The sequence below is a fragment of the Hetaerina americana genome, unplaced genomic scaffold (genome assembly GCF_022747635.1).
Source record: "Hetaerina americana unplaced genomic scaffold, ioHetAmer1.1.p SCAF_1, whole genome shotgun sequence".
Lineage (NCBI taxonomy): Eukaryota > Metazoa > Arthropoda > Insecta > Odonata > Calopterygidae > Hetaerina > Hetaerina americana.
Window position 1 is genome coordinate 9,614,639 of NW_027286069.1, and position 25,826 is coordinate 9,640,464.

The 25,826-nt window shown below is 39.0% G+C and overlaps 1 protein-coding gene across 1 annotated transcript in view; it reads right to left on the reverse strand.

The window, feature by feature from the left end:
• Positions 1 to 12,745: 12,745 nt before the first annotated feature.
• The window catches only part of LOC139696602 (uncharacterized), a 230,286-nt gene continuing 217,205 nt past the window's right edge, over positions 12,746 to 25,826 (reverse strand). The window contains exons 25-27 of the mRNA XM_071595411.1: positions 20,840 to 21,219; positions 16,178 to 16,232; positions 12,746 to 13,428 (exon numbers count right to left, since the gene is read on the reverse strand). Of these exons, the coding sequence (XP_071451512.1) occupies positions 13,309 to 13,428; positions 16,178 to 16,232; positions 20,840 to 21,219 (555 nt within the window). The 3' untranslated portion in view covers positions 12,746 to 13,308. The remainder of the gene's footprint in view (positions 13,429 to 16,177; positions 16,233 to 20,839; positions 21,220 to 25,826) is intronic.

A 25,826-nucleotide genomic window follows, 5' to 3' on the forward strand; every position in this document is an offset into this window, starting at 1 on the left:
AAAGGCCTCATCACGTGTGAAATGCATGGAGCTGCACCCCGGACGAAATACATCCCCACTCGACTCGTCAATGAAGTAATGTCATGGCGAAAACCTGCTGGGAGACCGGGATGTGTACTTGCGAGACCGCTCGATTGGTTCTCTTCGGATAAGGGATGCATTTGCCGAACTGGGAAGGATTTATGAAACGGAAGAGGGTGACACGCCAAGGAAGAGCAATGTTCAGTGGAAAATCGGCAAGGCTTCCACGGAATACATGTCGCTTGGAAATTATATCGGAACTTGTTGAATATTATAACCATTCAAAGGGAAATTCGGAGCCGATTTAGTGTGGACAGAATCTGTTATAAAGGAAAAATGAAATATCTTTGAAAATTGGATGCCGACGACAGCAAGAACTGTCAGCAAAATTTCAGGGAGCAATTAGTTAGCGCTGGACGAACAAATCTTTGAATTCTGATGGAAGAAGCAGGCTGAATTAACCGGGCTGGGTTTTATTTAATAATTTGATTGAATCGTTAAGTTTCATCGTGAAATGGCCAAGATGTACGAATAGTTTCCCAGACAGCAAAATGCGGTCACTTCTACAGGGCATGCCGACGGCCGGGCGGACATGGATGATATGTATATGAAGGAATCTGAAGAAAAATTCTGGACAACTAATATTTGTGATGCAGGCATACATATATATAAAAGGATGTGATTTCATGCCCGGTTTGTGCAGCGATGATTTTTGATTCAGAAAAAGTGCAATAGTGCAAGGGATTAATATGTTTCTCAAATAAAATGGGATATTTTCCCAATTGAGGATATCGTGGAATATTCCAACTGCCCAGGGGTCTTCTCACGACGCCCCAATGCGAAGAGGACGGACGGTGACCTAATCGAAGCAATCTGGAGGGAAATGAGAGCCTTGACAAGGCGGAAATGCGATAGAGATGAGGCGTGTCAGAGAACACGCGGAAAGAGGCAGCTGTGTTGACTGAAAAACTTATTAAAAAACGACGGGGTCCAAGTAATACGAGAAGATTTCAGGGTTATGTCGAAATAGATACGGGCGATGCTGAAAACAACCGGGTTTTCGTGTAACAGAAAAAAAACTTCATTCGGCCTACGGCAGGTGAAAGCCAATAAGAAGCGATTTTAAAAAGAACTTGGAAAAATGGAATTCCAACAATGGCACACAGGAGTCATGCACCCAAATTAAGTAAATATAAATGCGAAGATTGCCGAAGTTGGAGCAGAAAAAGAAATCGTGGAAATGGTGCTAATAATTTCCAGAAGCGGAAGTTCTTTGACAGAAACAAGTGTGGAGCGTTTGCGAGAAAGAACCTTTGATCTTCAATCGGAATGCTTATATTGACACAAATCGTAAGGCGAATTTTAGTGCCGAAAATAACAATTTGGTGACTTATTGGTTTGCGTAACGACAGGTGAAGAATCAATTGATGAACACGCGGCTTTGCGGGGGAAATAAGCGAAACATTTAGGCAAAATCAAAAAACTAGCGACCCGTGTTCTCAGTGTAAGATTTTCTCCGAAAATTGAGGAAACAATACAGGGATAAAATGAAGAGTTCCCCTTGCAGGGATGAGAATGGTTGAACCGAGAAGGAATTCACGCTGTTGTGAATCAGGATGCAATATTTTTTCAGTTGATCGAATGCGTTATTTGCCAAATGTTACTTGTCTTTTCCGATGCTGTATAAAGAACAAAATTGAGTGCTGGAGGGATGCCACGTTCATCTGTTACAAAAAACACCCAACAGGAAGAATAACTCATTTCAGTGAGTTTACTCAAGTCAATTCAAGCTTAAGAAAGTGTCTTACACAAATCGCACCGCCACCGTAGCGGGAAGGGTGACGCCAGCTGGAAGATTGAATGCTTTAGAAGAGGGGGATGTGGGCCGTGGGAGTGGTGGGAGTAAAGCAATGGCAAGCTACAGGAGTGAACCGTGGATATGTTCAACATTGCGAGCGTCGGAGGACCGTGTTCTGTTTCGCGTATGCGATGGAGTGGAGAATATGCACGGGATAAGTAGAGCATATTGATGCAAAGGCATAGCAAGTATAAAGCAGACAGGTCTGCATACGAATCGTGGCATCTTCACTTTCCAATAGGTAACAAAGGACACTTTTGAGGTGCGCAGTGTTTTTCGCCGTTAACAAGGGTGGCATCTATGTAGAAAGTTAAAGGTAACACTGCGGTCCGTTTTCATATGATATGAGTTTATTTGGTATAAATCATCTCGGGGACATGATATTGTATTACGGCGGCAAAAAGAAGGCCAAAATGAAATCAAGGTAATTGCGTTTCGATGAGGGCAGCTGTGATAACAATAGAATTGTGATGAAGTATTGGTGAATCGCCAAGAATTGAAAACCATGACTCCTTTTACTTAAGTCGGGGCATGTGAATGAAAACTCCTCCGTAAGTTCAGGACCGACAAAATGAAATGCACTCACTCCCAATAGTCAAATGGTTAGTAGAACATTGTAAATGAAGAAATGCTAGTGGCAAATCGACAACCATCAATGTGACGTTTAGATCACGTTGTAATACTGGACAAATTTAGCGCAAGGTTGCAGGCAGGGACGTGATGGAAATTGCCGTTGCTACATTCCACATTTGAAAAAATGCAAAATGCACCAAGCAAGCTCGCAAAGTTAAAGGCCAAAGAGTTATGGTGTGGGAAGTAGACATTTTGATGAATCCTCTGTAGAAGACATTGGTATAGGAAAATGGGGAAAATGAAATGATAGGAATATTTCAAGATATTGAAAGTATGGACCGAGTAAGTCTTTGCACGCCAGGGAGAATATGAAGGGAAAGTTTGACAAAATTGATTTGCTATTTCAGGTCGACAAAATAGTACATCTTAGACGACTTAAAATCAAATATTCCTTCTTCAATAAGAAAATTTTGTGCATTGGGAGGAAAATATTTGTTGAAGGAGATGAGAAGTTTTAGTCATTTTGCTGGAATGGGAATCTTGGGGTAACAGGTGCATGCTTTTGCACGTTAACGTCAAGCCAGAGGACGAATCGTATTCCTTCTGGCCTTTACGAGGACAACCGATAGGAGAGAGAGAGCGACAGTCGACATTTAAAGGATCACTCGAGAGAAAAATTCAGGTATCGGAAGGACAAGTTCAAGGAATAGGTGTAGATCCAGGAGAAATGCATGCAGTGCTGAGAGTGCGAGGAATACCGAATGAATGCATGTAATTTATTTGCAAGACTTCCGGGCCATTCACGATGATTTATGTGGAATGTGAAAAAATTATGTTCCAAAAGGTGGACATGACATATATGTAGTATACAAGAAGCTATGCGGTGGGGGACGTTCAGCGTAGCAATCATTCAATGCTGCCGGATTGTAGTTTTTGAAATTGTTTCAATTGAATCTCGGTAATGAATGTGGAGAAGCGACAGCAATGTCGGTATCACAGTCTTATTGCGAGAAAGATTGCCAGGAAAGAGCGGAGAGGGAGTGATGACGCAGCCCGTGGGAGGGAAGAAGAGGTCCCGCCGCACATTGTAACGCTAAGAAAGACACCAAATTAAATGTGGCATGTATGTACACACGAAGCAAGTACACATGTAGCCGTACCACGGACGAAACGCCTCCCTCCTCCACTTGAAAAATTACGAGACGGAAGAGACACCAATGGAAACGAATTTTCAAAATTAACAAGAGGGATTATGAAACTGGTAAGAGTATAGCTCGCAGTGCAATTCCGCATTAAATGGAAAGCTGGATTCGGGACCTGGATACCATACATATTGAAATCCTACATGTACGACCGGAAAAGTCAAAAGGAATACTAATCGAAGAAATCTACAAGTTAGATTCAATCAGGATAAATCTGCGAAAATAATCCCTAGTTTAAATGTTTTTGTTCATTAATGTCCATAATCTATGTCAACTGAGAAAGTTTAACAGATAGATTGCCAAAAATAAAGAGCTGTGTTGGTAAAATTACCGATTGCACTACGAAATCTTTGATAAATCGAGCAAGAACAAGTTTGGCTGAACACTCGGCTGACTGGATTAAGCACTTTGTAACCTGCGGAACTCGTGAAGCCTTCTCCTTAAACTGAGCAGGAAATATGCCGTTGGCCCAATATGAAATGCAAGTAGGAATATTATTAAAGGGAAGACATGGAGAAGGGTAGATAAGTGATGAGCATTTATTATGCAAAATTTTTTATCTAATTCCACCAGATTTGAGAAATAATGCGGCATCAGAAGTTTGAGAAAAATGTGGTACCACTGAGAAAGGTCACGTCTTCCAGCGAAATTGTTCTCTTTCGCATTTTGCAGCATTAGAAAAGTATCAAGCCTTTGAAAGAAGTAATGATTGAAGGAAGAATATTGTTACCGAGTAATATATATGGCAAAATATCTCAATTGTGGAGCTGGAAGCTTATTCCAACTCCACAGCAGTTTTTCCAAGACATCCCACAGCTAAAAAAAAAAGGCAGGGACCGAGTCTATGGAAGCCAATGGGAACTGGGAACCTTGCCAAGGGGAAATGGAGGGGGGATAGCTGATGACGCTTAGGTGGAAGCAGCAGGTGGAGATATCCGTTGAAAAACCTTGTTGAAGAGTGACAGATTCGAAGTGACAAGACGATTTGTAGAAATGAAATAGATACGGGGATAGCTCAATATCCATTATCTCATAACATGCATTCCTTTGAATAAGAGACACACCGATAAATATTGAGCAGATGGTAGAAGCCAACCATTATGAACAATTAAAGACATTATTACTGAGCATATGGAATGTCGTCGAGTTTAACCCACAGGAATCATACCAAAAGGAGGCAAACAAAAGTTGGAATGTTTCATGGAAGAATGAAAAAATTAAATCCAGAAAGCGGTGATGAATAATGTCCAGAAGGTTGATTGTTTAAATTGCTTCCGTGGAACCAATGCCATGATTACGAAATTTGAGTGTATGATATCCAATAGAAATACTTTTTGACAATGCAACCGAAGGATAGGAATCCCAATGCCAAATTCAATAACGCCTTTAGTAATATGCATGAGGAAAGAAGAAAAATGAAGGTGCATGCGGCTTTCCAAAGGTGATAAGTAAAGACTATTATACAGCCAAACTAGAGTCAGTAATTATTTTCAAGTCCGTTGAAGTATGGAATATGAGGATACAATACAATAACCAATAAAAATAACAACACAATGCAATGTTTTGTATAATTAAGACCTTTCCGTTTCAGAAAAGGTAGTGATTTACCCGAAGACAATTTGAAGCCACTGTATTAACGAACGGGTATTGTATTTTAAGATGGGAAATACTTAAATAATTTGACTGATCATTTGGAATTCGCAGAAGCCGTATCTAGTTGCACAGACAAATAAGGTAAAATGAAGACCCATCACGTCACAGCGTAACAAGTGAAACCCCTTAAATTGAAGAAATTTCGGAGAGGATACTGAAGTGTTTTCCAGCTCAGAACGTTTGCTTACTACCATCGCATCGCCGACAGAGCGGGCGGGGCGGACGTAAGGTGGGAAGACGTGAGGCTGTGGAAGAGAGAATTTAGGCAGAGAGGAACGGGGTGTGCGAGAACGCAAGGAAAGAGACTGGGGGAGGGAGGGTCCGAGGCCAGGCGGACTAAGGTGAGCTGTTGACTGAAGGGAAGGCGTTGAAGGGTGGGAGAGGCGCCCGAATCCTCACCCCGATAATTTTGGAGAACCGCATTTAATTCAGAAGAAGTTCGCGAGGTTATCTTAACGTGGTGACACAATTGGCACAACTTATGTCCCGAGATATATCAATGGCGAAATTAAAGAGTAAATGAAGAATTCGGGGGATGAGATGAGCGAAAGAAGAGTGCAATTATATGACCGCCGTGTGGGAAAATAACCACTGAAATTAATTGGACACCACCCCGTCGACCGGGTGGCAGCTGGATAAGTTTACTAAGAGAATAAATATGAACTAATTCATTCAAGAGGTTGGGTGATGAATGATTGATTTTAACGGACGAGTATTACATTCAAGAAAAGTTAGCCAGTGGATATGCAGAAATCGCATTTAAACTATCATTCACGACAGACGAAAATTTGAATGCATTACTCCTCCTAGCCCAATACCTGGTCGGACCAATCAGTCAAGTGGCAGAGAGGGCAGCTGCCTGTGCAGTTGGACTAAGTAGCAAACTCAACCGGGCTAAGCCCTTGGAACACAAACTAAGGCGCAGAGAATTGTTAAACCGCAATCTGGTTATTCTTATCACCGAATGCAATTTAGTGAGCAAATACGACGCCATGTTAACGGGGCCCTTCCGGGCGGAATCAACTGTAGTCGCCTCAAATAGAAACTGGCAATTTTTCATTTAAACAGAAGACTTCAGAACCACTAGTTGAATTGAAAAAATTAGATCGAATACCTAAGAATTTACTTCAAGAGAATGACAATGTCGACCGTTTCAAAGAAAAAAAATTCTACTGGATGGCGAACGTAAAATTGGGTGATAGTGGGCTAGTGTTTTATTACCCCTGAAACAACAAAATTGCATGCTAAATAATGAAACAATCAAGCAATTTAAAATATCTACTGCATATATTTAACTTTGTTAACAAATTATCGGAAATTTACATACCGTTCGTTTAAAATACGTTCATTCGCAAGGGATACATTAATTATTCGTTTCCTTAAAAGCCTTCAAAATTATATACATACTGGTATGAACCAATAGCTGTCAGAACCACGCGATTGAATGAACAAGGCTCAATTTTAAACCTCTACTGATAATTTAATATCGGGAACTAAATAAAAGCAAATCCCCGTGGGATTGATGCTACTCACCTAGCTTCAAGTCGACCGGCACGACGGCTCTGGACTTCGTAACTCACCAACTATCGTAGACTACTTACTTCACTCAACACAGGTTAAAAGAAAATGAGTTCGGTAGTCGTCCGCTTGCCTTTAAATATGTGGTTGCTTGGGGGGGGAGGGAGAGCGGGGGGCATGAGGGGAGGGTAAATGGCTAGAGGGGGAGGATGCGAGGGAGAACATTGGGTGGGAGCATGGCGCAAGGCTAGGATCAAGAGGAGAGGCACACAGGGGGGAGAGGGGGTTAACCGAATGCAAGAAGGGCAGCGGCGAGTCGGCCGGTATGGTTGCGAGCGGGGAGTGGAGGGACGGGGATTGACAGTGAAAGAAGGACTACGTCGAAATGGCCTCGCCATGGGTCGGATCGACGCTGCAGAAAAATTGCGAGGGATGTGAGTCAAATGGTGAGGAGGGTGGTTTGGAGAAGGGTGAGAGGAGGAGCGTGCCGGAGAGGTTGGCGAAGAGAAGACATTGATAGCGGGTGGGGGCAGGAAGAGAAGTGGGGATGACAGAGGAGGAGGGAGGCACACATGAAGAAGAAGGGGGTCGACCGAATGCACCTTAGGCAGCGGCGAGTGTGCCGGTCGCGCTGCGGGCGGGGACGGGGAATTGGGAGGGCGGGGAGGGGGAGGGTAAAGGCGCATCTCACTGATGATTGCTGAGCAATGGCCGTGCCTAGGGTTAAATGGACGCCGCCCAAGAAGAGAGCAACGAATCGTGCCGTATTCCTCCGGCTAATAACACAGGCCACGGTACGGTCCCCCCGTTCCCCCACGAGGAACGGCTTGCGGTGACTAGGAACTCGCCCCGAGCGCGTTGGAGTCTCCGCCACCCTCCATCCCGCACGCCTCGGACCGTGCTCTTTTGGACGCGTCTAATAATTATAATATTCTTATTTAGCTTTAGATATTTCCTTGTGACGCCTAGCTATGGATTTTGATTGATGGAAGAGGAATTACAAGCTCTTAATAAATACATAATATTACAAGAAATCCGAGAAACTATTTTGCGTCCTGAAACTCACCAAGTAGAACGAATAGTTAATTCGTTTGTTTTTTACAGGCAGGACAAGAGGAAGAAAAATCTGATTGGATACGAACTGGATGTATCCCCGGCCTTAATCGTAGCGTACACTTTCTTCCCGTCACTACGAGGATCAATATACTGATGAGCTTATTGAAATCAGTCATAGGTGAAGATAAACGGGAATGATATCTCCGCACAAACTGAGAACTGGGAAGGAAACTTCGGACCAAGGATACCAAGGACACAATATTTCTCCCTTGCTGCAGGGGTAGGGGCCGAGAGGACTGATGGGCCTTGTCCCCATCGGAAGGGGAGGAAGGGCTTTTGGAACAACTATCTGCAGTGAGAAGTCATGTAGTCAAGGGAAACCTCCCTGTCAGAGACCACATCATTGTAAAAAAGAAGTGCGCTATTGCCTCAGTCCCATCGTCTTGTTTCGATTGTGTATCGAGTGTCACAAATACCTTTTGTTAATTTTTATTAATGCACTAAATACACAAAAAGAGGACGAGTGAAATCATCAGCATCGAAATCACACGCCCTGCAGTCGACTAGTTAGTAACAGGTGATAAAAATGAAGCAGAGATTCGACGGGCTAAGAAGAAAAAACGCGCGCGAATATGTCTCTAGCGACGAACGGAATGAGTAAATTTAGGGGTGTATGTGAGTCGCGGTAGTCCAGGGGTAGAGATTTGGACTACTGACAGGAGGGGCCGGGATCGATTCCCGGGGGACCATAACTGGCACAAGGAAAAGAACTGGCCCCCCTACCTGCATGTGAGAATTGCACTTGCCGTCGGGCTTAGTACTGGGTGAACTCATCACCTATCAAGCCGACCTTCGGGTTGATTACTGAGTTTATGGTTTTTATATATAGTATAGAGTAGAATATTTAGAGTATATGTGTCACTGTAAATTGGCAATCCTGCTGTATGTGCACAATTTTTACTAAATAAATAAATAAATTAATAAAAATAAATTATGGCATCTGGGGTCAAATCCAAAGGTTTAAGCATATTTAAAAGAGAAAATATATGGGAAGATATTGACGAGAGTTCCAAGTTAATTTGGTTATACAGGAGATTCAGAGACCAGAGTTATATCATTCTAGAAGACATAGAAGGCGAAATAATAGCCAGTATTTATGAACATGCGAATTTATTTATCTCCTTTTTTCAAAGAGTGTTCACCTGGCTGTCGCTGAGTTCCTCTGATAGCCTGCCTAATCAGTTCCTCGAATCTAGCCGCGAAACTGATATCTCATGTAAAGGGAAAAACGGAAATGGGAAAATAATTTTGTGTATTTCTCTAAGCTTATGATGGTAGTGGGGTCTCCGACTTCTTCCGCTTTTTAAAAATGCAATTAGAAAGGCATGCTTCCAGACTAATTTACTAATTTTTGCGAGACTCTTCTTTAAATTATTGTGTAAATAGGCATGTAAATGTTTAGATTTTTTAAATTTTCTTTACAGAACGCGCATCGTCATTTTTTTCGATCATCTGAACATATTTGTATAGGTAACGCGCGCGTCATCGATGGGAAAATACGGTAATCTTAGATGCATCCCGTATATTGACCATACAACATCAGAAGAAAGCAATTATAGCAAAGACTGTATCATTAATGATGATAAATTTGGAAAATTAGAAAGTGTGAACATGTAATAGGATATCGTAGGCCAAAGTCCCATAAATTAAGTTGTTAAGTGTCTACATTGATAGCAAGCTAATATGCGATAGCTCGTATACCACCTTTTGGTAGATGTGTTACCATTGTAAACCAATTGAATTCAAATCTGTGAGAAGACCTCTTGCTTCTTTATTATGAAGAGCACCTCGTATCTGTCCCACTTCAATTTACACTGGTTTAACTCGGTGTTCCTTCTTTGAAACCTTTAAACTTAACCTGATTTGAGGCCCAACAAAAACTTACCGTAGGCTATATTCAAAGTGCCCAAATAAAAAATCTCAATGGCGAAATTGACACAAAGAGTGGGTGGGAGAAGGGTTGGTGGGAAAATGGGGCAAGGCTATGATCAAGAGGAGTGGCACACAGGGGGGAGAGGGGGTTAACCGAATGCAAGAAGGGCAGCGGCGAGTCGGCCGGTATGGTTGCGAGCGGGGAGTGGAGGGACGGGGATTTACAGTGAAAGAAGGACTACGTCGAAATGGCCTCGCCATGGTTCGGATCGACGCTGCGGAAAAAATGCGAGGGATGTGAGTCAAAGGGTGAGGAGGGTAGTTTTGGTGAAGTGTGAGAGGAGGAGCATGCCGGAAAGGTTGGCGAAGAGAAGAAGACATTGACAGCGGGTGGGGGCAGGAATAGAAGTGGGGATGACAGAGGAGGAGGGAGGCACACATGAAGAAGAAGGGGGTCGACCGAATGCACCTTAGGCAGCGGCGAGTGTTCCGGTCGCGCTGCGTGCGGTGACGGGGAATTGGGAGGGCGGGGAGGGGAGGGTAAAGGCGCATCTCTACTGATGATTGCTGAGAAATGGCCGTGCCTAGGGTCAAATGGACGCCGCCCAAGAAGAGAGCAACGACTCGCGCCGTATTTCTCCGGCTAATAACACAGGCCACGGCACGGTCCCCCCGTTCCCCCACGGAGGAACGGCTTGCGGTGACTAGGAACTCGCCCCGCGCGCGTTGGAGTCTCCGCCACCCTCCACCCCGCACGCCTCGGTCCGTTCTCTTTTGGACGCGGCCAATAATTCTAATAATCTTAATTAGTTTTAGATCGTTCCTTGTGACGCCTAGATATGGATTTTGATTAATGGAAGAGGAATTACAAGCTTTTAAGAAATACATAACATTACAGGAAATCCGAGAAACTATTTTGCGTCCTGAAACTCACCAAGTAGAACGAACGAGCCCTCTCATAGAGTGAGAGATGAGTGCATCTTGGTAGTAGTTTTAAGGGAGGCGACCGACAGCTGAGGCCATTTGCGCCATAGGGGATGGACAGGAAAGGTTGAAGGGTGGAGAGAAACCCGGCGTTGGCATTAGCCTACTCTTAACGAAATGCGGCAAAGAGTCCGCAGCTTAACGTCCCATCCGACGGACGGCGTCCTCACTGAAAGAGCCCGCCACAAAGCATCTCAATCAGGGATCGGGATGCTTAAGAAAAACATGTCGCCGCCGGGATTCGAACCCGGGCCTTCTGAGTGGTCAGCCAGTACGTTAGCCACCGCATCATCCCTATCCCAGTATTCACCACTTACACTAAGCAAATGGAATAATACGGAGAATATTGCCATAAGACCTCTTTCGGGTGGATTGCGAGTTCGGAAGCAAAGAATAGGCCCTACTCCCCACACATACATTTTGGCGTACCACCACGCATTAGCACTTCCAGCAAGCACGGCTATTGAGAATAGCGCGCTTGCATGAGATTTGAATGCCTGCATGTGAATGGTCGGGGTTGGGAGGGTTAATTGCGAAAATCACATCTCCCCTTGCCGTCGTATAGAGCTGCCCATCTCATCAGGCGCGAGCGGACTTGCTCTCATTTTACTATGAGATACTTGTCATAGGCTTTTTTAAGTCTAGAAAAACGGTGTCCACCGGTACATTATTTTCTCCCTAACTCAAAATATCATGAAAAAGAGCAATTTTTACATTGCAAGATCTACCCTTTTGAAAACCGTGCTGGTTTTAACAATAACTCTTGACTGTCAAGGAGTCTCATCAACAAGCCAACATTTATATTTAGTTAAATTATATGTAATAATATGTACTAAAATTGTGTGGTTGGCTTAACCACTTCACATCGTCTCCAACAAAGAACCAATGAAGTGCTATTTTCAAGACCATATGCCTATATTTCACTCCTGCTATAGAAACTTAGAGAAAAAACCTTTGACACAAACAAAGATAAACGGAACTTTTTTCTTACCTTGATTAACAGGGTCCGTATGACAAGTATCGGGACAGGTTCCAAAAATAAAAATTTGTTGCAGTTATCATTACAATTACTTAATAATCTTCAAAATACATCCCTCCTGCATCAATACACTTAGTTCGGCGCGTCTGCCACTCGTCAAAAGCCCGCTGGAAGTCGGTCTTCGGAATAATGTTGAGACCCTTTGTGGTCGCCGCTTGAACCGCCTCGATGGAGTCAAACCGATATCCTTTGAACTCATTTAGATCTATCCTTTGAGGTAATAACGTTGTCGAGAAAATCTTCATCTTCCTGGACGCAGTCCAAAATTTCCTCCTAAATTTCCACACGCGACAGTTTTTGTTCCTTGCTCAAGACTTTCGGCACCAGCTTCGCGCACACTTTCCTCATAGCAAGATCCTCCGTTACAATGGTGTGCATGATTCCGACTGAAAGGCCCGTCTCCTCACTGATAAGGGCGATGGTTAAACGCCTTTCAGAGTCCAAAATGTTTTTCACTTTGGCCACCAGAGCTTCGTTTCGAGCGGTCGTCGGGCGTCCAACACGGTGCTCGTCTTCGACGAGCTCCCCACCTTCCTTAAACATTTTGTGCCACTCAGAAACTCTTGTGCGGCTTAAGGCATCATCTCCATAAACTTGTTTAATGAATTCAAGGGTCTCCGACGCGGATTTCCCGAGTTTAACGCAGAACTTCACAGCGTAGCGTTTTTAGATGGTACACTCCATGCTGGCACGACGACACCACAAACAATCACACGTATGCCCGGAGGCGACTGAACTAAAATGCGCCTGAGTGGTGGGGGACCCCTCTATTGAGCCGACCGGTCGGACCCCATCCACCGCTCCGTTGAGGCTACAGCAAATCAGTCACGATACTTATTGTACTGACCGTCTAAGTATAATTAGACTATTTTTTTATAAAACTACCAAAATTGTCAAGTTTTATGTGTCATTTTATTTTTAACTATTCAATATGTACATAAATAATAGATACAAGTTTGCATGTCCTTTGTTTTTTTCATATTTCCTTTCAGGTTTGTATTACTTAGGATGAGGTGGGAAAGAGTATGTACACAAAGTAAGATTAAATTTTACAATACACATATATACATATAGAAAGGTTTTGGCACCAATTTTACAATTAATCCACAGTAATCCTGTGACAAATTACTTTACTTAACAGTTCTTCTATCTCATTCTGCCAAAGTAACAGGCCTCACTCAAAAGATTCGTCACTTCTCAATATTAGAATTACCAGCAGGGACATACTCCATGCTTAATTAAAATGTACAGATGGAAGTAGAACTGGACAGAATTAACTAGCTACCTAAGACACCTCATTATGTGAAGGTAGAGGTTAATGAAAAATCACTCATCTTCTTTAGTCTCCTGCTGTCAAACAGTTATGCCAAGTGTGTAACCACTGAATCCATTTAAGTTATTTTCACAGTCATCCTTCTGAATTAATTGTGAAACCATTTGAGCAAGGTGTCAACGTAAAGAACTTCCTCTCTTTATATATACATTGGAGTGGATGATGTTGGATTCACTGTCGTGGAACCAGAAGGTGGAGAGGGAGTACTTGCCATTGCTCCATTTCGCCTCCTTTTCAACTGCTTCCAAAAACGCCGATCCTGAAAAAATAATGAAGCAATAAAAATCTCGCTGCCATGGAAAATGCATAAAAAATATATGGCAAACTCTTTTTGTTCAGGTTTAAGACTTTTTATACACGAGTAGGTAATATTTTTGCCTAAGAGACAGACACCTCAAACTTTTTCTTACATTCTCTTCCATGGTTGCATGCATCAATAAAGCACAAAATTCTTCAAGTGCGATATGTATGACAATGGCATCAAATAATAAAGCATTGACTGCTGTTTTTAGGCAGCTATCAGCGTTACTTCATATCCAATTTCATTCAAAATCATGAACTATGTAGTCAATACCACCTCTTGTTTCCTTTATTAAACTAACTTTAGAACTTTCCCGAGATCAGAAAATCACAGGGACTCAAACTCACCAGTCCCCTGTTATTGTTTTCATTTCATTCAATATGAATTGTAGTATAATGTGTAAAATTGCATTAATACACCAAATACCCTAAGGTTTCAGCGCAAAAAAGGGCAAATTCAAATTAGGTGATTTGACTTGGATGAGGGCTCAATACAATACATGAATTTTGGCATCATGTTTAACTGTCCGAAAATATACAAGGCCAAGTGAGAGTTCTATGATAAGTCTTTAGATGCATATTTTAACAACAACTGCTACATTCATTATGCATTTTAAAAGATGTGGTTCTTAGTACTTCTCTTGGTAGTTAGACAAGACCAACATACATATTTGAACATTTCCTCTGAAAACTCCTTGTTCATCTTCAAGAATTTATGATAAGTTGCTGATAAAAAAAATCCTCCTTAGATTCCTAAGTGAAAGTTTCTATTAAATTTTGTGTAAGTTTAAAGTATTTCAATGTATAGGTAATACATGTGAGTATTCTTAATGTATACAAAATGTAAAAGGTGGAGTGGGCTAAAGTAATTGGTTTTCCTCAATATATCAAATTAAGTCCATAGGAACAATTCACATCATATGCTATAAAGGAGTAACACTCTCCTGCTTAATTTACAGTAAGACCGAAATTATATAAAAAATGATGACAATGCAAGTACCCTCAATTTTAAATCGCTAGACCTATTACAAAAAATTTTGAAAGCTTTTGGATCATCATACTGTCAATTATCCCAGTGAATGCAGGGATCCCTCATGATAGGGTTGAGGGCTTGTGTTGCTGATGGGTAAGCTTGTCTAGGTCATTCTGCTTGCAATATGAATGCACACATTGTTGCTTCTCTTGGGCCACTATTGAGTTTACCACACGATTGACTCCAAGTAGATTCAGGAATATTAAATATTGACTATTTTTGTATTTAATGGCTCACCTCAGTTAATGGGGCAGAGATAAAAAGGGGTAGAGCAATAATTTATTTTCTGAAGCTTGATGCCTACCTTTCCTTGTGTCTGACAATACATGTATTGCAACATGTACAATGAGCTGCAATGATTAAAATACCTTTGCCAAAAAAAAACAACCCACACATTGCAAAAAGCATAATGATTAATGTCTCATAATTTGAAGAGCCTGTACAAACATTAGTAGCATTTGGATTTTAGTATCTTTTTTAGAAATGTGATGTATATTGGGAATTTTTTTTCTTTAAACTGAGTGAAAAGACCCTCTTGAACGGAAAAAAGTCCCAGTAATTTGGTGAGTATATGCCAAAGAAGCTATGAAAACCAGAAAAATTTACTAGCAAACAGCAAAGTACATTTCAATCTAATAAGCAGTCACACACAAATCACTATACTTCAAGAAAATAGAAAAAAAATTGCAAAATTACCACATAGCCTTGTAGAAATCAAGCATGCTCCATGGATAAACTCATGACTGAACAAACATCAAAACCTTTCAATCTTCACAAAGAAAACAATGTGTCCATCTCTCTCGGGACTCACAGATGAACCTATTGATGCAGGATGTGCCACAGTGCTACATTTTGGGTGATCATTATTTTCCTATGTTGCATGGACATTGCAGTTGGCTCCGACTAGTCATTGGCTGAGCCACAGAGAGAGGAAGTTCCAAAGATAGGAGGAGGGGAGGGAAATGTCACAAATTCACCATTCAAGAGAGTGGATATTATGATTTTACCTTTAAAATACCACATTTATCAGATGTTACGATATTCCTTGAGTTAATTCATTTTTTGAGTCAGTAGATATTTAATTTAGAGTTTGGCATCTTGAATTTCAAAATAAATATGTGACAAATAAAATGACAAAATCGGAGGAGTGTCACTCCAATTTTATACAAGATTTTCACCTTTTTCATATAAGATAATTATGGCATGTCCCCAGGCCAATTTCAAATAAATGCATCTTGAGGCACCACAGGAATATAAATATGGAACGAAGTTACTAGAAGCTTTACCCACCGGATCAACACCTCTCAGTTTGTCACTTATTTGGTTTGATCTGCAGCTGTTCATTGGTTGATTTTGTGAGAGACAATACTTTGGCCTACTGTAGGATGATTAAATCTTTCATAATTGTGAAAGAAAGGAGCACATGGGTGTAATACCATTTGCAGTATTGGGACTAACTCTGATGCAAATGCAGGCATGCAAATAATGGCATGAAGAACATGCAAGCTTCTGAAGACTGTTCACAGGTATGCATGCACCAAATGATCCAGGGAAATGCACTCTCCTTGGATGCATGCACCATTATTACCTGGCTGGAGGGAGAGGAATGAATGATTTCATTTTCTTCCTTCCCCTGGAAAAGCCGAAACAGCTTGCCACCCCCCCCACCACTCACCCCTTCCTCTGCCATACCACTGTCGTCACTTCTGCGGCCGCTAAGGAAACCCAGCCTGAAAATATGACAGGGTAAATAGTGATGTCTGACACTGTGGGCTGATTAAACAGAAATTTTAACCTTTATTTTAGGACTATAAACTAAAGGTAATTCATTCCCAAAATGCTATTTTTAGAATTTTTCACAAAGCCAAAAGTAATAACTGTTGAAGTTATACATTTAAACTTGAATAGGCTTAGAATATTTATATACTCGTCTATCTAGAAAAGCTTTGCATTAATTGGATTCATCAATTTTCCTAAAAATGTTTTACTTGACAATTTTATAACTAAAACTAAAAAAAGACAGGTTTTTGGTTAACTATATCAAATGTATATGAAAGTATTCAGTATTTATTAATCACTAAAAGATAGGGAGATATCAAGTTATATGAACTCTAAGTGTTGATTTTTGATCCATAAATGATTATTAAAATCTATTAAGACATAGTGGTAGTGAACAATTTTATTATTTAGAGAGAGATAATTTATTACATGCCATGAAAATAGGCGGAGTAAAATCAGTTGCAAAACTTTAATCTTAGTAATGTTACCATCCTTTGCAATTAGTGCAGATGCCTAAATCTTTGGCTGTCATATAGTTTTCTATTTTTCTACTGTTTTGCATGGCACATCTCACACAAATACTTACTTACTATGCACTTATCAAAAATTCTTTAAGCATATCTGCACCTATTTTTAGTTGTAAGGAATTAACATTATTTGCTTCAGCGAATGACGCATATTAGTTTACGCAGAAATGATTTCGAACTCAATATAAGTAAATAGTTTTCAAAAAATTAAAATAAAGAGGAATATAGTTTGAAGCAGGGAAGATTGAACATTTTAGATTTGAGCTATAATGTTGGTCATTTTTATTCAACCCACAATTATATTTTTCATACATACAGTAAAACCTGGATGTAATGGAATTTTTATGACCAACCATAATATTTACCAACAAAAATCCTGTAATTTTTTATGAAAAAGCTGTCAATCATGACCTCACTCATAGAGTGAAAAAAGAGTAAACTCATTTTCCTCATGGTATGAATTTTATGGTTCGTTCATGGCACAAATATAGTATAGAGAACATAGGACCAGAGGTATAATTATTGTAGTTCAGAATTATTTTAAGTAAAATTCCATACTGATGCTGCAGGGTTCTGCATGGTTGATAAAATTATGACTGAGTTAAACTCTGAGAATATACACTGGATTTGAGAAGAAGCCTCTATTAAACTAAATTCGATTTTGAATTTAGAGATGCCTATGAATTGGAAAAAGATCACAGTGAACACAGAAAATGAGGCCCACCGCAATCCAGACTGATTTTACTCTTACAATGTCGGCATATATCACCACATATCATGGCAGTAATCATCACATGGTTAATGTTTGGGCAAAGGAGGTTGAGGAAAGTTAAAGGTTAAAGTACGATAAGCCAAAATTCATGCATACATATTCATTCCTGTACACGCCAGTTTCATTACTAATGACATAATATATCTGAAAAGCTAATCTCAACTAATTTACCTGATGTCTTAATTTAACTGAAGTGGAAATAATAGTTATTTTTTGTGGTTTAATGATTGCTCCTGGAAGAGACACGCTTTTTGGCCAGGATATTGAGCATGTGTTATTCCCATATTATTTGGGCAATATCTTATGGTATTGAATGAAAAGGAGTGACCTAGGAGAGTGCTTGCAGTCTCCTAGAAGAGGTAATTTTGAGGAAAGGAGTTTGGAGATTTGAAAGAACTGTAGGCTATCATTGTGACAAATTGTCTCTCAGAATTTTAATTGCATTCCAATATATTGATATTTTATGTGAATATGGGTGTCATTTCAGTGGATAAAGCATTTGTTTCCTCATAGGAGTTCTGAGTTCAGATCTAGGTGATTTCTATGGGCACCTTCAGCTAAACAAAAACATTGTGATGCTCTGGGATTTTTTCCTGTGCAAATTGAAGGTGGGACAGGAGAATGGGTGGAAACACTCCACCCACAAGTGTATGACTTGCACAGGCTTATATAACTGCACTTGCTGAATTCCAACCTCTCATACCAGGCTTCAGGCTGATTACTGCAATGGTATGCAAATCTGATCAGCATCTATATATTGTGAAATTCTCCAATTAAATTGTTTGTGCTTAATATTTCATGAAAAGGGTGTGCTTGGAAGGTTTTTTGCCAATTGGAAAAAGTAATCAGAGCATTTACATTTTAAAAGCATAATTTAGGCATCAGAAATGACATTATTAGAGGGTTGAGGATGAAGAGTAGAAAATTCAAGCTGTATTTCAATCAATGAAAGTATGATTTTTGGCATAATTATGACACTTATAGTGAGGAGCTCCTGTGGTGTTTGTCAGCTGCAAAGGAATTCTTCCTTTCATTTTCTTGTAAAATGAAGAATGAGCACAGCACAAAACATGTTCCTGCTTTTATTCTATTCACATGGTTTGGGCTGTGAATTATTTCTTTTTAGATGTCCATCTTCCTATTAGAAACTTCTATAATTAATGTTACTTGTAAAATTGGTAACAATAAAACAAATAGTGAAGTTGAGGCAACTTGAATGAAGGAAATGGTGGGTGTAGTTTTGACAAACTCAAAAACATTAATGTTGTCACAGAATGCTTTGTTAAAAAGTTGGCAACTATCAAAATACTTACAGACTGATAGTGAGAAAACCGTAAGCAATTAAACCTTGCAAAAATTCAGCCTAATTGGGGCCTCAATTTCTGTACACTCTGGGATCATATTAATATCTCGTTTATTCTTGAGTTAACAATTATATTTAAGGGTCAAATAAATATAATAAGTACTACTTCTATATAATGTTATATAAATATGAGATAAGCAAATATGAAGAAATAGGTTGGAAATATTAAATGCTTTCAAATTAATAGATATTAAAATATAAATTCTTCAAAGAGAGTTCAAAAAATGAAGAGTTTTTCTCATAGTGTGGGACTAATTGAATTAGTCATCCCACCTGCAACTCAGTTTGTGCCATGTAATCAAGATTTTACAGTAGTGAAACAAGAACATGATATACACTCATGTACATATATACAAAGTCAAGGAGGGCAAACATAAAGATACCTATTTCCTTTTATACCCATTTTACCTGCATTGTTTCCAATTGATTTTTGCCACATTAAGAGCTATGGACTCATTCTTGTGAGCCATGACACAATGTTGGCCTGATGTATATGTATAGGAAACATCAAAATTCCAAATGTCTTGGAATGGTTAAATAATACCTTTTTTATTGCATTCGATAATTTTAAATGCAAATAATCATTTTATAAAACTACTAGCAATAGTGAAAACATATAATATTGATCAAAAGCTACAAAATACATCTGATAAAGTAGCCATATGGGAAAGTACTAAATACCTGCACGAGCATTTTGGGTACATGTGGTTTGAATAATATATACAAGCAGAAAAAGGCAGTAGTATATCAATATTATGAGCATATGTTTATTAAACTTATGCTAAACTTCTTTAGGCATAATAAGTTATGAAATAGAATAGCAAGAGACCTTAACCTCTCAGGCAGCTCGTCAATGAACTTGAGAGTTTTAAAAACAGAAAATTAATGTAATGACACATATGATAATTCATTTATCAACTACATCAGTAAATTATGCTCAAGAGTGATGTTGAGATAGAGAAAGGTAGATAAACATAACCACAATGAGATGAAAATGCTACGTCAGTAAAAAAAATATGAAATGCTTAGATGCTACAGTGATGCATGAATAATTTTATGAAAATACTTTTGAATATCCATAATAAGCATTTTAGCAGAACAAAGAGAGAAAGCATGAATAACTCAAACCTACTTTTGAAGAATCAATAGAGGAAGACAAAATAAATAAATAGGTCCTCCACTCAAATACATACATAACTTGAGAAGTATATCACAATCTCAAAAAAACTGGCAAGAGTAATATGAAGAATTTAGCATTACAAATTTAAATAATAAAATCATATTGAATTATTTTGAATGATTCTACCAAGCTTTCATGCCTGATTGGATATTTACTTTGTAAAGTACACAAGTGAAGAGAAGCTCAAAGGTATTGACCAAAAGGAATCCTTCTTTCACTTTTATTTGTCCCTCTGAGAATGTTAAGTGTACATGAAGTTTCAATAGGTACATATTATAGTTACTACTGCCAGTCTTAAAACATACATTTCTATTGGGATCTATTTAAAGTGATATACCAGGTTTATTACCACACTTTCTCCATCAAATTATTTTTTCCATTTCTGCTACCAATTTTAATTTCTTTCCTCTCAGGTGGCCAAAACTAAAATCAAATCTACATCGAACAAGTCATCACATTAAGCCCTCCTAACAGGCCCGCAACAAACAATGCAATTAGTGAGGAACGTCAATTGTATACTTATGTTTGTTAATAACACAGACATTTATTTAAGACCTAGTTATGTTAAAGTTATGTTTTCCATCCATATTTAATATTTTAATTTGTGATAATTGCCAGTAATGAAAGAATGTGGAACAATCATAGGAGAGGGTTACTTTATATCATGATGTCAAATCCCTATCTTAAGTTACAAAACAAAAATTAGTCATACTAACAGCTTCTGTGTCTTCCCTCGAAGTGATTGGGACTGGGCTTGTCGATTTCTGGGCCATCCCCTCCTCCTTCCCAGACGAATCTTCCTTATCGACCCCCCATCCACGCCCTCCAACCGACCAAACCTCCCACCAATCCCTATGCTTGCCCCCCCTCCCTCCTCATCATCTGCCCGTACCATCCTCCTGTTACTTGGGCGGAAGACCACATCCCCCTCACACCGTGCCGATTCCTTCTCTGCCGCTGTGGTTACCCCTGAAGAGGGGACCGTGGTAACCCCCCTTGTGGGAATGGCAGAGAGACCTCCCAACCCTGAACCACCCCCCCTTCTCCTCCGCCTCCTCTCTGGCCTCTGGATCTGAGTGGTCCCTGATGCCGTGCCCTGGCGGTTGTCAGGTGGTGGTGGACGATGGCAGTATGGGAAATGAAAAAGGCTCGCACATAACAATCTGACTAATGGCAATACCTCATATGCTAAGATAACTCATCTAATTTGAGGGAGACTATTGAAAAAAATTTGGATTATATTCAAGAGTTCTCAGATTTTTTAAAATCTCCAGTAAAAGCATATTCAATGGCCACTTGTTGCCAATATAAAGTTCAAATGACAGGTACCCATGATGGGCAGTCCATATACTGGTAGTTTTAGAACTGTGGAAGACATGAAATACTCATTTGATGTAATTTTCTGATGTGCCTCAAAATGTTGATGTATATTTATAATTCAATCACTATAGGTATCAAGTTTCATAATGGTAACAAAAATGATGACAGATTTTTACATCTGTCTTAGTCATAGTAGCGCTTTGTAAAAATAATGATTATGAAGGTGTAGATTTTTATTATCATTGGGATAGCAACTTCTTACAACGAGCCAAGTAAGAACTTTTGTCACTATATTGAAACAGTAGCTATTATAGGATCATAATTTCTTGTATCATTTTCTATGGCTCTCCCAGAAGTGCTGATAATCAAGTTATAAATTTTCCATGGATTCAGACATTTTTTATTGTTGAAATATATTGGTCCCCCTTAAGGAGTACTTGCGTCAACATCTTATATCAGAAACAATCACTTTTTTGTGGAAATTAACTATACCAGCACACAAACACAGTTTTCCAAAATTTTGAGCATATAAGGCACAAGGATTAGGTGACCAATACAGATGTTTCGTCTATGCCTTCCAAAAACATTTGAAAAATCATTGGAGAAAGGCATTCATAGCAATTAACTAAATCCAATCCGTGGCACCACACCTGCCCTAAACCTTTAATTTGAATCTCTTTCCTCACATTAATAGGACACAGCTTCTAGTAAAGGTAGTTTGAACATGCTTTTACTGTATCAACTTTCAACTTCAGCCAGATACAATTATCTTGAGAGATGGTGAATTAAAATCACAGAATATTATCTTTAATAGATGGTTTTGCATCAATGAGCATTGCTACATGACACTTACTGGAAAGGGCTGCATTTTAACATTCATGTTGCATTTCACACATGCCAATACACTTTTCTTCACCGAAGAGAAGTTCAATTGATACTACCAGCATTAAAAATAAGATTTATTTTCTTCTCACCTTATTAATATCTTTAATTCAATCATAGTGTTTATTTTATCAAATGCACAAGTGTCTCAATTAAGCATATAAATTCACATATTCTTCAACATCAGAAGGTTATGAGATGGATATTGGCTGTAGGTTGAGCTACGGTATTCAGCCCAGACATTTGCCTATGGAGCTGAATGAGACATGGTTTAAAAATAATGTGCCTTGGCTGGAAACTCCTCAGAGTGGTGGCATACTTCCAAGGTTGGTAATAGTAGAAGAATAAGAAATTTCATACCCTGGGGTCCCAAATTAAAGGTTCACAATAGGGTGCTAAAATTACTACAGCTCTGGTGATGATATTTCATTATAGATGTTTGGTTAGGGTATTGCAAACATTAACTGAATAGCTTAATTAAATTTCAAAACAACAAACCTAAACCCCAAGGCAAGATTGAGATCCTCAACTTTCAGTAAAACATTGTACACATTAAGTATCATTAATATCAACTTAGTAGTTATTCATTGAGAGTTCAAACAACTCTGTTTGCAAGTTACAGTCTAAATGAGTTAATGATAGAATAAGTATAAGACTGCAATTAATATCAAAATCACATGGGATGTAGTTTATGAATAAAACCATTACTTAAGTACTTCCTGGCAGTAATTTTACATTTTAAAAGCTAACACCACTGAAAATTAGATATTTTAAAAGTACCTGTCATAAATTCAGCTCTTGTCAAGTATATCTATGTAGTAGTTGTATGAGCAATAATTATGAGAATAAAAAACAATTATGAGAATAAAATATTCAAACTATATCAAAACATCAAATAAACCATTTCTCAAGTAATCCACCAAATAGATTAAAAACAGAGAATGTATTCAAAGCAGCTAGTTTGTATAATATACCTGAAAGTGGAAGGGAATGAAGAATGCTAGCCTGATCTCGGAATATTTACATGACTACTCTAATCCTCACCTAAAAAACACAACATGGCATTAAACTGTTCTTCAATTCCACAAACTTCCTTACTCCCTTCATTTCGTCCAACTTGCCCATCCTTTTCCTTTACCTACCTCATCTACTTAACGCTCTCCTCTCTATTACAGTCTTTAACCTCCCATCACCTATCAATATCCTCTGAATCCATTTTTCATGTCTTCTCTGGATTTCTCCCAGCTACTCTCTCTCCTGCTCTACCATGTCTAGTTCTTCATCTGTTTTTCTTCCTACCCATAATACCTTCTCAATCCTTCTTCACGCTCACATATCAAAAGCTTCCATTCTACACCAATCATTTTGTTTCAATAACCAAGTTTCTTCACTGTATTATATACTCATATTCTATGACCCGGCCAATAACTCCATCCCATTTGAAGTATCTTGGCCTAAAATAATCCTTCTCCTGATGCCCCTACAACTATGAACATCTTCTTACAAAACCATTCAAAGATATGTAAAACCTTCTCTGCTCAACTTTTTGCCCTACAATTTTAATAATTTACTTAGCCTTCCCCTTTATTTGAAACCTCATAACCTTCGTTTCATTTATATTGATAGTCAATCCCATACTATCACTCTAATGCACTCAGTAATGATTGTAACCTTCTCCTAAATTTTGATTTGCCAAAAATCTGATTATGTGAACTCCCCACTTATTTTCATTCCTAATACCAGCTTCTTCTCCTTTGCCTCTTTTATAATTTCCTCCAGGTATCTGTTGAAAATCATAAGAGATTATACACACCACTGTCTTACTCCTCTTCCTTACACTGCCCATCCCAACTCTCCATCCACCAAATGCACCTGAGTAGTCAGAAACATGTACTGGTTGCAGATAAGTTAACTATCCCTCCAGTCTACTCTTATATTTCTCTCCAGTATTGATCTCATTAATGCTATGGCAGTAAGTGTGCCTCTCTCCTTTTTGAATCAAAACTCGTCATCCCCTAAGCAATGATTTGCCCTGATCTCTTCCATTTTCTTATTGATGATCTTAGGTACCATCTTAGCTACATGCAAAATTAAACTTTTTGTCCTGTGTTCTATAAATATCTACTCACATATGCCTGCCTTTCCCGTTGTTAGGATGGAAATGGATACTAATCTTACCAAATCTTCTGGCTCGATAAATTCCTCATAAATGTTATAAATAAACACAAAAACTCAGACTTATATATTTCCCTAAACCTTGCCTCCTCTACCTATGCCATATTCTCTTTCTTCACCTTAACTTGTTAGCCTAATATCTTCAAAATATTAATCTCCTATGTATTTGTTCCATCTCCCTTGAATATTTCCAGGTTCAGTCATTAATTTTCCTGCCATATTTTAATAGTCTATATGGGTTTTCTCTTCTTATTTCCTGATAGTGCCTTCATCTTTCCATACAATGTAACCCTTTTACCCTTCCTTTACAAACTCACTACATACATGCAATTGTACTGTCTTCCACCATGCTTCTTTCACCATATTAGTTTCTCACCTCAATTCACTATTTATCCCTTTTCACTTTTTTTTACCTAACTCTATGTTTACATTCTTCCATTTCCTTCTCTCATCTACCTTCCTAATCATCTTGTCTATAATCCATGTTTTCCTTGCCATTCTCTGTTATTATCTGTTCCCATAGTATATTGTTTATGGCTTCCAACATTACTTTCTTCATATGTTCAAATTTTTCTTATAGTTCACCCTTCACCCTACTCTCACTCACTATTTTATCCTCATCCTCTGGGAGGAGTGTGGTGATCTTTGCGAAAAATCCTTTGCATTAAAAAAATGAAGGCAGATGAGCTCTGAAGAGTAGACTGAAACTACTAAATTAGAGAGTGGTCATGTTGGCTGAAAGATGAGGGACAATTAAATTGCTTATCCAGAAATACATGTTTTTCTGGAAAATTGAGGCTGCTTAAGAAGGTAACTGCTTGATGGAGATGGTCTTTGGAGCAAGTTGTACAAAAGTTACGACTGTGGGAATATTAAATACAGCAAACAACATATCATGTTTTTGCTGGTGCAGAAAGATTTTAGTCAAAACCATCAATGCAATAAGGTCAAATGTGCAACGTAACAGTAATGTTTACCTATTTATTATCATATTACATCAAGGCATAAAATTTGGGAGTCATTGCAGTAGATATATATTTATTTGCTGTAATGAAATTTAAAAAAATGGCAATGGGAGCACTCAAATCCCATGGATGCAAAATTTCCATTGATGTGCATCACTTTAATGTGACCATTCAACCATAGAATGTGCCATGAGCTTCTTCACAGAGCACAATGTAGAGTGGATTTATTGAAATCAAATGCACTCCAAATAGGGGACATACTCTATTTTAATAAAGAAGGCAGATTAAAGTCCATTGCAAGGAAATTGTGTCCATCCTTTTAAGTCCTCATTGGCGTAATGATGGATGGGATGGAGGAGAT